Source organism: Micropterus salmoides, unplaced genomic scaffold, assembly GCF_014851395.1.
Source record: "Micropterus salmoides isolate LMB-PRFRI ecotype aquatic unplaced genomic scaffold, ASM1485139v1 Ms_hic_scaffold_19, whole genome shotgun sequence".
Lineage (NCBI taxonomy): Eukaryota > Metazoa > Chordata > Actinopteri > Centrarchiformes > Centrarchidae > Micropterus > Micropterus salmoides.
In genome coordinates this window covers 31,609,599-31,626,386 of record NW_024041039.1, presented here as the reverse complement: position 1 = coordinate 31,626,386, position 16,788 = coordinate 31,609,599, and the positions used below count along the sequence as shown (strand labels likewise).

The 16,788-nt window shown below is 40.1% G+C and overlaps 1 protein-coding gene across 2 annotated transcripts in view; it reads left to right on the top strand.

Moving 5' to 3' along the window:
- syne3 (spectrin repeat containing, nuclear envelope family member 3) overlaps positions 1-14,844 on the top strand; it is a 67,505-nt gene extending 52,661 nt beyond the window's left edge. Inside the window, exons 17-19 of one of the 2 annotated variants that reach the window (XR_005445573.1) lie at positions 1,209-1,394; positions 4,845-4,886; positions 9,973-10,072. Coding sequence is in view for 1 of the 2 variants with exons in the window: in XM_038728274.1 (XP_038584202.1) it covers positions 1,209-1,394; positions 4,845-4,886; positions 9,973-10,155 (411 nt within the window). In the remaining variant the exon portion in view is untranslated. Of the gene's footprint in view, positions 1-1,208; positions 1,395-4,844; positions 4,887-9,972 lie in introns of both variants that reach the window. The other variant, XM_038728274.1, reaches the window with a different exon arrangement.
- Positions 14,845-16,788: the final 1,944 nt, after the last annotated feature.

Below are 16,788 nucleotides of genomic sequence, written 5' to 3'. Positions count from 1 at the left end.
CTCCCGTTCCACCACATCCCAAAGGGTGCTCTGTTGGGCTCTATCAGATTGCACAGGTAGTCCAACTCCTCCAGGATAGCACGTCCATACGTGCCATTTCAGCAAAGTCTCAAGAGCATGGAGTAGATACCAGGACACGGGCCGTTACATGAGGAGAGCTGGAAAGGGCTACAGAAGGGCATCATCCCAGCAGCAGGACCAGTATCCAGTGGGCTAGTGATGTGCATGTTTCTGACCACACTGTCAGAAACAGAGGATAAAGGGTAGCATGAGGGCCCAACGTCCTCTAGTGGGATCTGTGCTCACAGCCCAGCACCGTGCAACTCAATTGGTGTTCGCCAGAGAACACCAGAATTGGAAGGTCTGCCATTGGCGCCCCATTCTTTTCACAGATGACAGCAGGTTCGCACTGAGCACATGTGACACCGTGGTGAACGTTATGCTGGCTGCAACACAACGGGAGTGCATACAGGCACGCGGGGACCATAAACACTACTGAACCACATAATGAGTTGCCATGATGAAAGTCACGCACATTGGATCAGCCTGTGATCATCATTAAACAATATAACCAATAAAAATGAAGAACAATGCTTGTTGGATATACCAACATGTTCAGGTCCTCACTAGTAGTTGTGGAGAGGAGACCATCACGAGGGACTTGAAGTCAGTGGCTGTCAGAAATGGGGATGCAACACACAGTCAAACTGTTTAAAACTATTTCTCCAAGATAAAATACAGAAGAAACACAATGAAGAACCTCAAACCAAAGCCTCAAAAATGTGTGGATAGATTGGCTGTACTCTGATTGAATGAATGTCTCAGGGCAGATACTGACTTTGTTCAGGGATGAACTGTACCTTCCTTCAAGAGAGATGATGCTTCTAAGGTTATTAATATTCTATCTTTGTAACTTGTAAATTTATTGGAGGTGATAACTGTTGTTGGACATAACATGTTGGTTTTTATTAACCACCTCTTTTCTCCCACAGCTATATGTAAACTTGTTTTAAGTATGCTTACTGTTCATTATAAAGTTTGCCTGAGGATATGGAAAAGCCAGAGGAGACTATTGCACAAACCTCTTGTGTTTTAGAAGTTTCTGTTCTGTTCGGTCGTTTCTGAAATGGAAGTAACTCTGAACAGATACCGGGAACTTCCTGTACTAATCCATTATACCTAAAACACTCTGCTGTCTCCCGGTGCAGCCTCTGGTGGAAGGAGTGTCCTGGGGTCAGGAGCAGTTCCAGCTGTTGCTCCTGGAGAGTCAGGGCAGTGAGGCTGGTTCTGGACCAGCAGAAGATGTGTGTCTGGAGGAACTTCGCTACCGATGGATGCTCTATAAGTCGAAACTGAAGGATGTGGGAGATGTCAGGGCTAGGACCAGTGCCAAGGTGAGAGGGAAGCTGACTATTGGTCATATACTGTAGTCAGAACTGCCTGTGTTTTAATTCACAGAAACGTATTGTTCATGCATGCAACAATCCTAACTTGGTAGAAAAATCTGTGTAATGTGCATGAGAAACCTAGCAGGGCCAACATGAAGGCCAGCTCTATTTGTTGCCATTCTCTACTTGCATAATGTAGTGTACATCCTTTTAACAAACTGCACATCAGTTTACTTCTAACCGCTAACTTTTCACAGTTAGCTCTGTACCAATCTTAAATTTTTTTTTTTATCACAGGTAAGCTAACGTTATGTTGCTATGGGGCTTTTTTACTCAGTGCTTGGAAGAGCTGCTCGCTTTCACAAGACAGTATATGTCAGTCATTTTTGGCAGCTCTTCCAAGCACCGAGTGTAAAAGAGCCATACCAACCAGAGCCCAACTGAAATGGGATTTTTAAAACCAATACCATTTTGATATTTGAGGATAATCCGTGTATGGTTTGTTCTTTCATTATTTAGTTTCAAAACCAAATCTGAAAAAGCAAAAAAACAAGTTGTTTTTTGTTTTTTCAGTTTTAAAACCAAAACAGATAAACAGAAAACAATAAAAACAGACATCGGTTTTTGTTTTACTGCAGATACGCTTGGGTGATAGCGGTGCCTGATTAAATGTAATTACGATGAGCTTTAACATCAACACAAGTGGGTTTTTAGTTGTAAAAACAGGACAATATTACATCTAATGGAACACTGCAAACATGAACTGTTAGCCTATTAGTTAGTTCGGCGAACTGTATTATATATATTAACTAATCATAAACGGATTACAATGTGTGGGTAGTTTTCGTTTAGCCTCTCTACACTGTTTTGACCTGACCTTTATTTTCTTTGTGAGATGGAAGAAATTAGAAAGTTGCGCAGTGCTGTGGAGAGCCTCCAGCTACAGCAGCACATGGGTTAGGCTATGCATAAAATCAGGAGCATCGGACGACCACTGACCGTCCAGTGCACACAATCCATAGTAGGGCTAACGGAGGTGGAGCGGGGGGCTGGAGCGTAGCCTACAGCAGTGGTTCCCAACCTGGGGAGGGCGCCGGAGATCACAGGGGGTGCCCAAAGCTTTATCCGTTTTGAGGTTGTCAAAAAAACTTTGATTTGCACATTTAAAAAAATCGTGATAACACACTAGATAATTTATACCAAGGTCTGTACACATTTTTTTTTTCCTCACTTAAAATAGTAGGCAGACTACTTAGATATAGGGCTGTAATTGTTTTGAAACAAAGACCAAAATCGCGACACAAAAGTCCATGATCTCGTGTCGCAGATCCGAGAGACAGAACCGCGACACACCACAGCAACTGTGGTGGCGGCGGCTGTTGGGGGGTGGGCTCGGTAACGGTGTATATTGTAGGCTATTTGTATTAACAGTAGGTTATTGTAGGTCATTTTCCACCTTATAGTTTAGTGTTTATTTACTTGAATCTGCTCTTCTCCCCACACTCACACACACCTAGCCTGCACCTCTGGTCTCTCACGGCAAACACGCCGGCTGTCTCAGCTGACTTTCTTCATCAGCAGTACGTTTCATAAAGTCGCCCTGTTTAATAAACTCACCCGTGATTGAATTTTCAAGTGCGCCGCATGTGAACGAAACTGAAACTTAACGTTAGTGATTGACATCTGCAGTGGTGCATTCACTGTCGCCCCTTAATGTAATAAATGCTAAAGTGGTTTACTAAATATACTTTGGCAGGTGCAACTGTACCTGTCTGGCCCGCCCAAGTAAAGTATAGGCCTATGTTGAAAGCACTTAAGTTATTGCAAGCTGTAGGCCTGTATTTTGTGGATATTACACCTTAACAAAACAAAACACCAGGAGACTGGTGGTGAAGGCCAATCAAGAGCTGGCACAGATTTGTCATTCGCTATTAGTAATTACATAATATTTTCCTGTGTGCGTGTCAGCTGTTGGGGGGGCTCAGCTTTTCTTAGATAAAAGTAGAGGGGGTGCCAAGTAAAAAAAAAAAAGGTTGGGAACCACTGGCCTACAGGGCTCCTCTGTAGTTTGCAACCTGGCCATAGCCTTGAGAAAAAAACCTTGATAAAGATATTTGGGTATTTTCTTATATCGCTCAGGTACCAGCTGCTTCAGATCAGCCCAAAACAAAATGCTTCCTTGATGGTGACGTAATTAAGTTAGAAACTTGAGTGTTTGAGGCTCTGTAATATAGTGCTCACTTCTACAATCATATTCGCCACAGTTGATATGAGATGCGACCTGAAAAGAAATAACCTTATATATAAATATAAATATTTAACCTAACCTTGATTTTTTTGTTTAACAGGGGACATGAACACAAGTCTCCTCATTCAAAGGGTTCTGGCCTCCTTTCACCCCAACCATTTTATGTCTTTTCTGTTAAATATCATATACCTGCCTTTACTGTCACAAACTGGCGCTACAGGGCTTCCCCCACTGCCTATGACGCTATAGGGAACCCCAGTGCGTTACAAACGCCAATAGGCCTTGACAATGCGTCCATATGTGACGAGTCGGGATGTGAGAACGGGTTGTAGGGATACAGCACCGGTCAAAGAGAGAACAAAACGCAGCGCCTTTGTGATTCTTTTTCACAGCAGCACCGCATGCCGCTTGTTAATTACGTAGCATATCAATGTCATCGTCCATCTCGATGTTTCATTGTTGCAAATTTTGAAGACATCACTCAACCCTTATTTGAATACATTTATTTACTCTGCAAGTCATTTTGCGACTGCATCTCCTTTGTTTGTTTCTTTTTTTGATGTCGTGATATAGGTCTTAAATTTCATTCACAGTGGTCTTAAAAAGGTCTTAAAAAGGTCTTAAAAAGTCTAAAGTAAATTTGACTAGGTGAAACCTGCAGAAATGTTGAATAACCACATTTGAGTCCCAAAATAAAATTGTTACAATCCAGTCCACTGTTACAGGTTAAAGTTTCTATTAAATCTGGAGCACAAATGTAATTATATTTGATTCTGCAAAACTATAATTGCTGTTTTATGCCAGGGTCTTGCATTAAATGGGATTTCCCCTTAATGGCACTGTTGTTTTTTCACCACAAGGTGGCAGTGTAACATTATTTAGGGCACTACTTACACAGTCACAGTTTCCCAGATTCCCTGTCACACAGCTGTAGTAGTAGCTTCTCCTCAGTAGAATAACATACAGTATTCTGAATGCTAATTGCACAGAGTTTGCCAGATGTGTGTTGAAAAAGAACAACCAACTGGACTTTGCAACGTGACACTAAAAGGTCACCTGTCAGTTCAACAGTGTGGTCCTGCATGAGTCAGTTGTCACCAAGAGCTTGAATGTGGTTTGAATTTAGTAAGATCAGTGTGTGTAACTCTTCTTGAGGTTGTGAATACAATCAACATGTCAATTAATTCAAATATTTCATGTTGCTGCAGAGAGTCCAAGCCAAAGAAGAGGAACCAGCAAAGGTGCAAAAGGTAAGTTTTTAAAGAAATTAAAGCAGCATTACTGGCAGTCAAATAATGCTGAACTAACTAGTAGCTGTGGTGGAGCAATGCTTTGAGAGAGGTTAATTTGCACAATGAGAAAACATGCAATGCTATGTAAATACAGAATAAACAAATTTGCATTGTACTAAGTAAGTATCTAAAGAGCAAGCTGCTGATTTCTGCATTATATTCTGAATTGTCGCCTGAATTTTATGTTTCACTTTATATTAATAATGACAATTGTGCCATAAATTGATGCAGAAAATGTTTAATGCTCAAAATGTTTTAGATATTTCATCATTAAATATTTCACCAAAATAGTGTATCGTCACACCCCTATTCAGATCACCTATGTCCCCACCACCTTTCAACACAAAGTGACGTCCTTGATTCATTTTATGTTATCAGAGTACAAACACACCCAAAAAGCTGTTTGGTGTTAAATATGAATGTGAGTATTATAACAAAATGTTTGATTAAATTCAGGTAACTTCCTAAAACTAATTTTCTCAGGCTTAAAATTCATACAGATTTTCCATTATATGGCAGTGTATATGGCATTAAATTTCATCCTAGCTGGTATTAAAAGGTCTTAAAAAGTCTTAAATTTAAGAGAGTCCTGGGGGTAACCTGCAGTACAGGTAGGTTTCCTCAGATATCAGTACAAACAAGTGATTAGTGATTAACCACGTTAGAGTATTAGAGGGAGAAGTTCTGCAGATGGCGCTGAAGGAACTGGAAACGTAACAAATAGTTTGGTAATAGAATAGTAGAGCCAAGCACCTGACCTGACCATCCAGTACTGGCATCAAGTCAAGCATATCAAACCCAACCCCCAACCAACCAACCAACCAACCATTCATTCAGTAAGCAGTGGATGGTACGCAGATTAAAGAATGCCATTGACCCCTCAGACGCCCCAGCTCAGACAGCCCTCCAAACATTCCTGACTCTTTTCAAATGCTCTTTACAGGCTGAGGGTTCGGCTCCTGCCTGCCTTTATCAGCCTTTATCTTCTAGAGAGAATTGAAGTTTTTTTAAACTAAGACATTTGTTTTTGAATGACAGGCACCTTTGTTTGCATGTCATCTCTTGATTTAAAGCACAGTCTGCTTTGCTACTGTTGGGCTCCACGTCTCTAACCCTCTTATACAAGGTTGTTTATTTATCATTATACAACACAAGGTTGTAGAACGAAAAGACAGTTTGTAATCCCTTCACTTACACATACAACTTAACAGATAATTAAGTGAAATATGGTAATGTGTAAAATAAATCAAAGCAATAAGATGTATACAGTTATTTACAGTATATACAAAGGCTATATGCAGACACGCTCCTAGACCAGAATACGAATCTGTACTAATACACATATAAGTGAATGGGTAAAAAAAGAATTGTGCTGGTGAGTCTAACAAAACTAAGGGCCCTATTTTAATGATGGAAGCGCATGGCATGAAGCGCATGGCACAGTTGCGTTTGGGGCATGAAACCGAAATTCAGAACCTCTAACAGACACAATTGTCCCATGTCGGTTATTTCGGTTATTTAGTTTTGTTAATATTGTGTGTTCGTTCATGCCACTTTGACCCACCATCCTATCACATGTGTAGTCATGTGACTACGCCCTGTCAGTCTTTCTAATTGGCCTGCTCAGCCTTCAGACCGGAGTCTAAAGCACGGGGAGAGGGTAGCTAGCTTTTTAGCTTTTATAACAGCACCTGTCACGTAGATGTCCTTTGATGAATAAGGAGAGGAAGTAAACTCATAGGGCAGGGGTCGGCAAATAAGTCTGGCATTGGGACACATTTTTTTCAAGCTGTTACATGGCGGGCCAGAACTAAATATTTCAAATCCTTGTATAGTCGTGTGCATGGTTAGCTCATACCGGTAGTGTGCAGGATCTGCATTCATAAACCTACAGACGCTTTTTCATTTCCCTGAGGATATTCAGGGGAATCCAATCACACATTTACTGACGTCTTTTTTAGAGGTTTGTCAAGCAAGCCAGAGACTCTTTTGAATGTCCTTCAGAACTTTTCAAAGTAAAAGCGCTCAATAAACTCGACCTAAAGCATTGCTGCATTGGAGCGTTGGCATTGGAGGCACAATCACTTAAAAGGAAGTGATTATGTGAGTAACTGTAGCTGTCATGACTGAGATCTGTTTCTGCATCAGTCGCTCTCTGGCCCACGGGCCGCCTATTGCCGACTTCTGTCATAGGGTCGGCAATTCGGGGGATTCCCCTGAATCTCGTGGTATAGGTCACGCCCATTTCCAAAAACAAAAAAAATAAATTAAAAAATAAAATAAAATTAATTAATTCTTCCAAAACGGCAAGTCTGATCGACACCAAACTATGCACAGACCATCTCTGGACGAAGCTAACAAAAGTTAGTGGTCCTCATGTGGATACGCAAAACAACATGCATATTATAAGCCAACAGTGTCTTTCGACGAATACTAAATATAGGAAGTCATGTTGTATCTAAGGTTTGGGAAGTCCGATGTACACCAAAGTTGGGGACCATGTTGCATGCCTTCCAGAGGGGCTGTGCAAAATATGGTGCAATTAGCCCCTAGGTGGCACTGTGTAACAGGAAATATCTGATCCTCTATAACCACAAGTCGCAATCATGTGAAACTTGGAGGAATTGTTCAGGATGGTCTCCTGACTCTAGGGACCAAAGTTGACCCTTACATGCCCCTAGGTGGCGCTGTTATTGCAGATTAAAGACGTTTGTTGAAATCCCATTGACTTACATTCATTTTATATCTCCACAACTATAAGTCCAATGATCACCAAACTTGGGACAATTGTTCACCTTGTGCCCCTGATACCTGGTCTTTAGGTGGTGCTATAATCAAAGCTGAATCAGCGTGTGAAAATCCTATTAATATCTATGCCATTTTGAACCAAATGATTTTGCCTCATAACTACCACGCATTCATAAACTTTATATCTACGTGTTTGGGGGATGATGCCAAATCGTATGGTATAGGACTAGGGGTTGAGTTGCAGTTGCTCAGGGACACAAAGGTGGATGTCATTGTGGGAATCGAACCCAGGTCTCCTATACCAAAGGCATGTGCACAAACCACTGCAACATCGCCACTCCAACACCACACCAGTCTACAGCCGTGCCAGCAGCTCTGTGAAGCAGTGATCAATGACATACCATAACCAGTTTGGTCACTGTTGATTAGTGGAGGACTAAAGAACTCCAATGTGTTGGACACTGGAGATCAAACTGAGTTTGTGAGATGAGTTTATAAAATCCATTTTAACAAAAGAAAGTAGTTTTCCAGGGCAACCGGCTCCTTGTGCGGTTGAGAGAGCAAAGAGGGAAGTGGAAGGTTTTGTACTGTATGCTCAATTTTCACCAAATTCTTAACCAGTGGCAGTGAAAGAACTGTAGTTTCTCAGACCTGTGAGTTGTGCTCAGGTTTCTGCTAATATGACCGTTATTACTTTGCGGCAAACCAAAGATTACAGATCGCTGGCGCTATAATCTTTGATTACACTGACAGGACAGCTGATTCAGTGGTTGCCTGGTAACATTAAAAAAAACGCAGCGCTTTGCTCTTTTCTAAATTCAACCAAAAAAGGTGCTGCCGTGCGCCTCGCGTTGCAAAACGCTTTCTGTCTGATCAGGGTCTGATTATTCTTTGTCGTTTTATAGCGGTTGGCATTAAACAGTGTAAAATATTTACAGTGTCCACCCAAAGTGATTCCATTCACAACTATAGTCCCTCTAGTTATTTGTAAGTTATTTTATTTCTATTTTTGTGTCTATAGCAGCATTCTCGCGACCCCCTGGGACCAGGTTAAGAACCACTGGTATAATGCATCATAGCAGCCCTTGGGCATTATGATCATAATTTAGTAGATATTGACAAATAAATGATTGTTGTTATATCAGCAACTGTTACTGTTTTTGGTAATATTTACAAACTTATTAACTTTATATTATAAACTTAACATTTTCTACCATGAAATGGTGGCACAGGACTCTGACATACGAGTACAGTACAGTAGTTACATTTTTGTTAGTACTTGTGTCAATAGAAGGAATTTTAGCAAATGATATTTACACAGCAATCCCATGCAAAATTACCTGAAAGCCCCATCTCCCCATCTCTTGACTAATGTATCAGTGCTTGATGCTTGGCCTCAGTGAATTTCAACTTTGCAGGTAACTGTTTTGTTTTACATTAAATTATTTCCAATGAGGCAGTGTTGAAAAGGTTAAAGAGAAACGTAGGTGGTAAGCATGATTCACAGAATAACAAGTCTGAGAGAAAGAGTCTAGAGGCCTGAGCTGAATCAGTTTACTGTAGTACATGATGTTTCTGACTGTGTGGGTGAGCTGCTTTGGCTTTCATCTTATGGTCCTTCAGATTTCCTACACATAACAGGCTCTGTTAGTGTATTGAGAACAAAATGTGTACTTTTTAAACCTCTGTCTTGTGTTTATGAGTTAATGAATAATCACATTCATCACATTTTTTGGATTCATGTTGAATCTCTTAAATATTGACAAAACAAAAACAGTCCAAGAGGTTTCTGCAGAAATCATGGATTTCTGATAAGACAGAGTACTGTCTTAAGATCAGTAAGGGAGGCACAAAATCTGATGTACCAAGCACTTTGTTGTCTTTTTAGTTTAATTTCTAAGCTGCAGAGAAAGGGAAGCCAACTTATTTGGAAAAGCCAGTAGAGATGCACACAAAACAAATACAATGCAACTCAATCTGAAAAGGCCAGCCAAAGTTATTCACAATTCTAAATCACCGTTGATGTTACTTGCCTATATATGTTATATATATTATATATTATTTACTTGTAATAATTGCATTTGCTTATCATTATTTTATTAGTGGACTGTATTGGCCTGGAAGCTCTGTCACCTGCCCCTAGTGATTACATAAAGACTGTATGATGGCACGAATAAGTTCGAAAGACACTTAAAAATAACTTTCAGCTTAGTCATTTACATATTTTTTGTTGTTTGTTTTTGTGTATGTGAATAATGTGTTTTCCACCAACCCTGTGTTGCTGCTGTTGTTGCAGAAGCCCGGGTTGTTGCAGCGGGTGTGTCGGCTGGCTCTTCCTTTGTGGCTGCTTCTCCTGGCTCTGCTGCTACTGGCCTTCCTGCTGCCCCTCATGGACGAAGGCAACAGCTGTTCCCTCTCCAACAACTTTGCTCGATCCTTCACCATCATGCTCCGTTACGACGGACCACCACCCACATAGGAAACCTGGACGGCACACGATAGAGTAATATCTGATGTCACTCTCTACAGCAACTTATGTCGCTATAATGGATCATGGCTTATGTGGGAAATGTTGACGTGACTACTTCAGATGTCACATTCCCCTGTTTCTCATGTAACCACATGTAAGACCACAAACAGAACCACACAACGTTACGTTCAATCTCAAGGTTCTTATTCTAAGAATATCAAAGTACTATAACCAGACCGCAGGATTTTTAACATCTGTAAACCAAACCCATTTTTGTCATCTTTGAGTGTCATGCCTTTCTAATAGTTTAAATATGTTAGTCAGCTTTTATCTAATAAAGACAAAATTCTGTTCATCTGAACTTTAAATAGCTTTACTTTAACAGTCACCAATAGACCAAAGTATATTTACAGCATTCTTGTTATAACTTACAGTATATAATGTTTCATGAAAATGTTTCTTTTGGGCTTTAAAGAACACACATACAATTGAAATGTTCTCATTATTACACAAAAACCAACAAATCTTGTTAAAATAGTAAACACTGAGACAGCAACATTATCATTATCCATCCATCCATCTATCATCATCGATATATGCTTATCCTGCACTGGGTCACTGGCGGGCTGGAGCCTATACCTGCTCACACTTACCTTTTATAAAAGTATTTTGTAAGAACAAGAAGGGATAAACTGATATGTTAAAACATCATAATAATAATAATTTGGTAAATGGTAATAATGAGAAATTATATTTTATACTATTCTACTACTAGTAGTAGTATAACCTGAAAGCAGTTTTTTTTATCATATCAGGCCTAAACTCCATTTGGTAGGGACTAAACATAAAAATCATCATTTTCACACATCTAAAACTTTCAGAGACACAATTTGAAACCTGTTTAATTACTAACCTGTTAATTGGCTTGGTGAGATTACTCAAGTGCTAAGGAAAACTGAAATGTGTCTACGGATATGAATGTGGAACATGTACCAGAAGATCCAAACCAAAGACTATTGTAACAGTACTGGACATGATACTGAAGCTAACATTGCATTTCTGTCGACTTCTGGACTCATAACTCCTGTTAGATTTCCTCTCCCTGAGGGAAAGCAAAACTTCAGCTAATGCTGTGCTAATGGTACCGTATGTAGCAGTGGTAAATAGCTTGTGTGCAAAAAACAAATATACAGTATATGTTATGTTTCATCTCTGTAAAGATTAAATTGTGTTTTCTTAGTGTTATTAAGTCAGCCATAACTGCTGTGCAGGTTCATACTGAGAGCAGCCTGGCTAATGCTAACCCTTGCGTTGTGACCTTTTTATATACAGTCTATGGTTGTGACTGGGAGCAGTGTGAGAGCGTCTGCGGTTAGAAAGACCTCAACAGAGAAATGCTACTCTTCACTAGCGACATGTCATCTCATTCTGTCATCAGTCTTACGGACTTAAAAACTATCAAACTGAAACATGTAGCAGGGGTTTACTGTATACCTTCTACATTATGGTAAAGAAGTAGCTCATTCAGCACTTGCTGTCTATGATTTTGTTGGCATTTTTAAAACTGCAGTTCCCATGACCTTCTTCCAGCATGGCAGCACCCATATCATACACCACAGTAACTGTTTCTCCCTCATCCATTATCTATACCTGAGCACTCCTCTAATGCTGTCTTTAACACTTTTTAGCTGTACATAAAATGTATAATCTGTGTAGTCCATTGTGTCTATTTTCATATATCCCCATTTGACTCTTCAGTCTGTCAAGCAGGTGATGCTGTGGGACAGTGTTTTTTTGAAGGCAGAAACAATATTACATTGGGGTGGTTGTTTTTTTTTTTCATTTATTTACCAGCTCTGTCTTTACAAATGTAATGACCTGTACGACATACTGTTGAGCAGAGTAATGGCTGTATTTTTTGTGATATGCATTACAAAATGTCACTTTGAACACTCTTTTCTTACTTCAGGAACAGAACACAGAAGGTGTGGTTTCACTTCGGCTCTTCAGGTTGTAGGAATGCAGCAGATTTCCAGTAAATAAATCCAGACAGATGGCACAGAGAGAGAGCTGGACAGGAATTATCTTATAAATTAAATTTGAAATATAACTAAACCCGAACCAAGCTTGAAGCTTAACTCAACTAAATAGCCCATCCTTCGTTGGAACCTGTTGGGTGTTGTTGAACAGTGGTTGATCATGTTGCTGACAGTGCGAACACACAGATGTGGATGACTGATTCATTAACAGTTTAGTGGACTGTTGTCCAATGAAGGGGTGAGTGTGCAGTCTACTCATGTAGCTGTCCTCCTTCACACTCTTCACTACTTAAATAGTTTGACACATTACCTCATGGAAACCACCATCCACTGCTCTGAATTTTAATCGAGACATACATTTTCAGTGCTTGCTTAATATTTGCAGAATGAACCTTAAAAAACAACAGAAATCTTCCTGATTCTGGCTGTAGATTGTTAGACAGTACATCCTGGAAGTTCTTGTGTGTTCCAGGCTTTAGATTTTTAAACTTTAATTTTTAGCACTGACTGATTTGCTGCTGTTGATGCAGCAATAAAGAGGTGTCCATGATTTCAATACTGAATGTGTGTCAGTTTGCTTAAAGCAGTTTTCCTTTGTTCCTTCTGTGTACCCTTTTTTTTAAAATTGTACAACCATCTCATGAGAGCTGTTACTTTGTATTTTCTGGAGTGCTATTTTGGCTTTAACACGTGTCATTTTCACAGTCAAAACCCTCAGTGAGAACATTTAGAAAGCCTTCTCCTGTGGCCACTTACATATTTTTGGACCACTGTGTGTTCATGTTGCCAATGCCCGAGCTGTAAACCTTGGCAATCACCTTTTTTGTACAAACCCAAAATAACTTTTATCCTGCGTTCTCTCTTTTCACACCACGCACACCCCTAAAAATACACCAACACCTCCACACACCCTCACATATGCAGTTACTTTCCCTTTTTTGGCTGAGTTTGTGTGTATTATCGAGTTATGTTACCATGGCAACAGTGACCTAATCAAGTTAATCTATTACGTTGTCTTTAACAGCAACCAGAGTCTCTGCTGCAGCTTCACACGTCCTCCAGCATGTTTGTAATTCAATGTTAAGTTCAGCTTTTGTTTGGGAATGAAAGAGCCGGGGTGAGGAGACTTGAGGATCTGAAATATATAAGATATTTCCGCATCACTAAATCATCACCATGGCAGTAGACAGCCTAAACCACCATTAAAAACAATTAGCTCCCTTATAACACCAAAATATAAATAAAACCCTCACTGCCATTGTTTTTTTTAATTGCCATAAGAGAAGTGTTGTGATTTTATCTTACAGCCCAGAACAGGAAGAGGACTTTGTCTTTTCTGCATTAAAAACAGAGCTTATTGCTTTTGCTGTGTCATATATGATCCTTTAGATACAGCTGCAAAATGCTGTTTGAGTCTGTCACTGTTTCTAAAGTTAATTTGATCAAATGTGACCTAACACATTCAATTTATTTCCTAGTAGCACACGTAGCCAAGTTGCATTGTAGAATTGGGATTTTACGGCACCCGGAATGTAAAGACAAAAAAAAGTTACTTATTTTAATGATTTCTAATGTGTAAATATGCTACATGTAGCATTACATATTGCTGAAGACATATAGGTATTGTGGCCTTAAAGCTTTAAAGTTTAGTATTTTACAACCTGGACCCTATTTTCTCATGTTTTGTGTTTGAGTAAGCACTCTGCATTCAGCAGCAGTGAAACAGGGCTCCTAATCCTTGCAGGCAATTGCGCCCCATCAAGAGATCCTTTTTGTTTAACAAGAAACAGTCAATATATAGCACTCGTCAAAGCCACCAGACTCCCTTGACAAAAAGTCTGGTTTACCGCTGACTCGATCGGTTAGTTTGTGTTATTGTGTGAGTCTGCACATTTGTGTGGAAGTACTTTTACGGGGTGCAGTTGTCCACAAGTATTACTTTGCAGCCCTGACTCTCTGAAGCGCACTCTCTTAATACTGGATCAATTTCAATAACTGTTGTTTCAATTAGTCACATAGACACAACAAACATGGGAAAATAAGGTTGGAAAATACTTAAGTTACCCTTTAGGTATACCATGCAATTAATCAGCTGTACCAAGTGCCATTACCACATGTATTTATTCACCACGTAGCTTTAGAAAGCACTCACAGCCAATGTACTGTATAACAGCTGTATAACTAAGTTAAATATAAGGTTTAGTCTTGTCAAGCGTGTTAATGCTGCATTCTATACTGAATCACCAATTATGCTCCATGTTACTGCTTCTGATTGAACTATGTCTATTATGTATGTGTCCCGGTAATGAAGCCTATGCAATGACTGGCCCTACATCATTGTGTCCATTTATCTTATGCAACGTATGAAATTACTTGAATCCCCTGAGCACAACTGGTTCTTTAGCTACACAGTATGTGTGACAAAGCTGTCAGAATAGAACCGTATACTTGTTATGCAAAAAATGTCCAGTATTCCAGTGTCTGCTCTCAGATCGAGGGACTTATTATGAAAATGCACAGGTAATGATTGACGAGAGAGCTTTTATGTGAAATGACACAATTCTATTTCATTAATATTTAAACAGTAGAACTGCTTCATATTATTCAAGAGAGCTATGTATGATGAAATAAAATGCAATTTAAATATTCTGAGCTGGAATCTGTTGTTTGTATGTGTTTTTGTTTGGAGAGACCAAAGTTTTGAGAGACGAACTAACACATTGTTGGTTTTGGTCTTTTTCTGGGATATACTTATGATAAGAGAAATGGAGGATAATACCAGCTTTATAATTTAAAACCAACATACAATATACTGTATACTGTTTCTGGACACAGAAATTGACATTATACAATGACACACTGAGTGGTGTCTGTTGAATGATGCTTTTGCATGGCCCAGTTAAATCAAATTGTTAGACCGCTGGTGATTTAATGTATGCTCCTTGTTGCTTTTATTCAGGTGAAGTGGAACAATATTACGACCATCCTGGCACTGAAACTCACCTCTGAAGACCAATTCAAAGATATTGTTTTAGAATGATAAGCACCTGCTTGGGTCATATGGTCAATATTTATTGCCCTTATATAAGCTGATATATCATTCTAACCCCAGTTTACTGTAGAAAGCTGTGATTTCCTGTATGTGTTATTTGATGTATTGTACTACCTCCTGCTACTACAGTCCACTTTCTCCAGAGACATCATTATTTTGTTGTTTTCATCATCTAGTCTGTTTGTATGAATGTTGTCACTGCTGCAACTGTGTTGCTGAGTGTTTGTGCTTTCATTTCATGTGTGTGCTGCCTCCTACGCTGTTCTCACCTCGCCCTCCCAGCCAGGCCTACCAAGCTGTGCTGCAATCTGGAGCTCACATACTGCAAAATACCAGAGCAGCCTCTCTCCCAAAGCAGAGCCCAGTCCTCATCAATGTAGTATTTTAACCAACAGATACAACCAAACCACTTCCTCTCTGGAACTACTTTTCTCTTGTTGTTAATGGTAATCCAGGCAAAAATTATATCATAAGCAATGAAATGATCGGTATCACCACTGATTTTTACAGTCTGGCTGTGTACTATTAGTCATGAACATTAGGAGATTCTTAGATAAACATACCTGTGTGAATTAGTTGCTCTGACCAAATCTAATTAGAATCAGTTTTATTCTCCAGGTATGTGTACACATACGAGGAAGTTGACTTTGGATTGTACATTGCTCACTCATACAATAATACAATAACACAATACATAACACAAATATACACATGATAAACAGAAATATAAACAATATAGACATATTGACAAACAGTGCAGTGAGCAGAGTGCAAAGGATGCAGGAGTAATTTTCATTAATTATGTACATGTCAGAGGTGGATGTGATATACATGTACACAGTGCGATGGAGCATAGTGCAATGGATGCTGGAATAAATAAGTACAGTAAGTATTTTGTGCAAGCGTGAACTTGAGGTAGGTGGGTGCACAGGAATTATTCCTGACTGTGAGTCAGAGACCAGCTGTTCAGAGTGATGGCTTGTGGGAAGAAATCTGTTGGTTTTGGCGTACAGTGCTCTGTGGGTAGAACAGGTTGTGTCTGGGGTGAGATGGATCTGCAGTGATGTTTCCTGACTCTGGAAATGTATAAGTCCTGAATGGAGGGCAGGTTGGCACCAATGATTTTTTCTGCAGTCCTGACTGTCCGTTGTAGTCTGCTCCTGTCCTTTTTGGTGGCAGATCCAAACCAGACAGTGATGGACGTGCAGAGGACAGACTGGATGACGGCTGTGTAGAAGTGGATCCCCGGAACCTGAAGGATTCCACAGCAGACACAGGACTGTTGAGTATGGTGATGGGGGGCAGAGTGGGGGGGGCTCCTCCTGAAGTCCTCGATCATCTCCACAGTTTTGAGCGTGTTAAGCTCCAGGTTGTTCTGGCCGCACCAGAGAGCCAGCTGATCAGCCTCCAGTCTGTAGGCTGACTCATCACCGTCCCGGATGAGGCCATTGACCGTTGTGTCGTCAGCGAACTTCAGGAGTTTGACAGATGGGTCTCCTGAGGTGCAGAGGGAGAAGAGCAGTGGGGAGAGCACACACCCCTGGGGGGGCG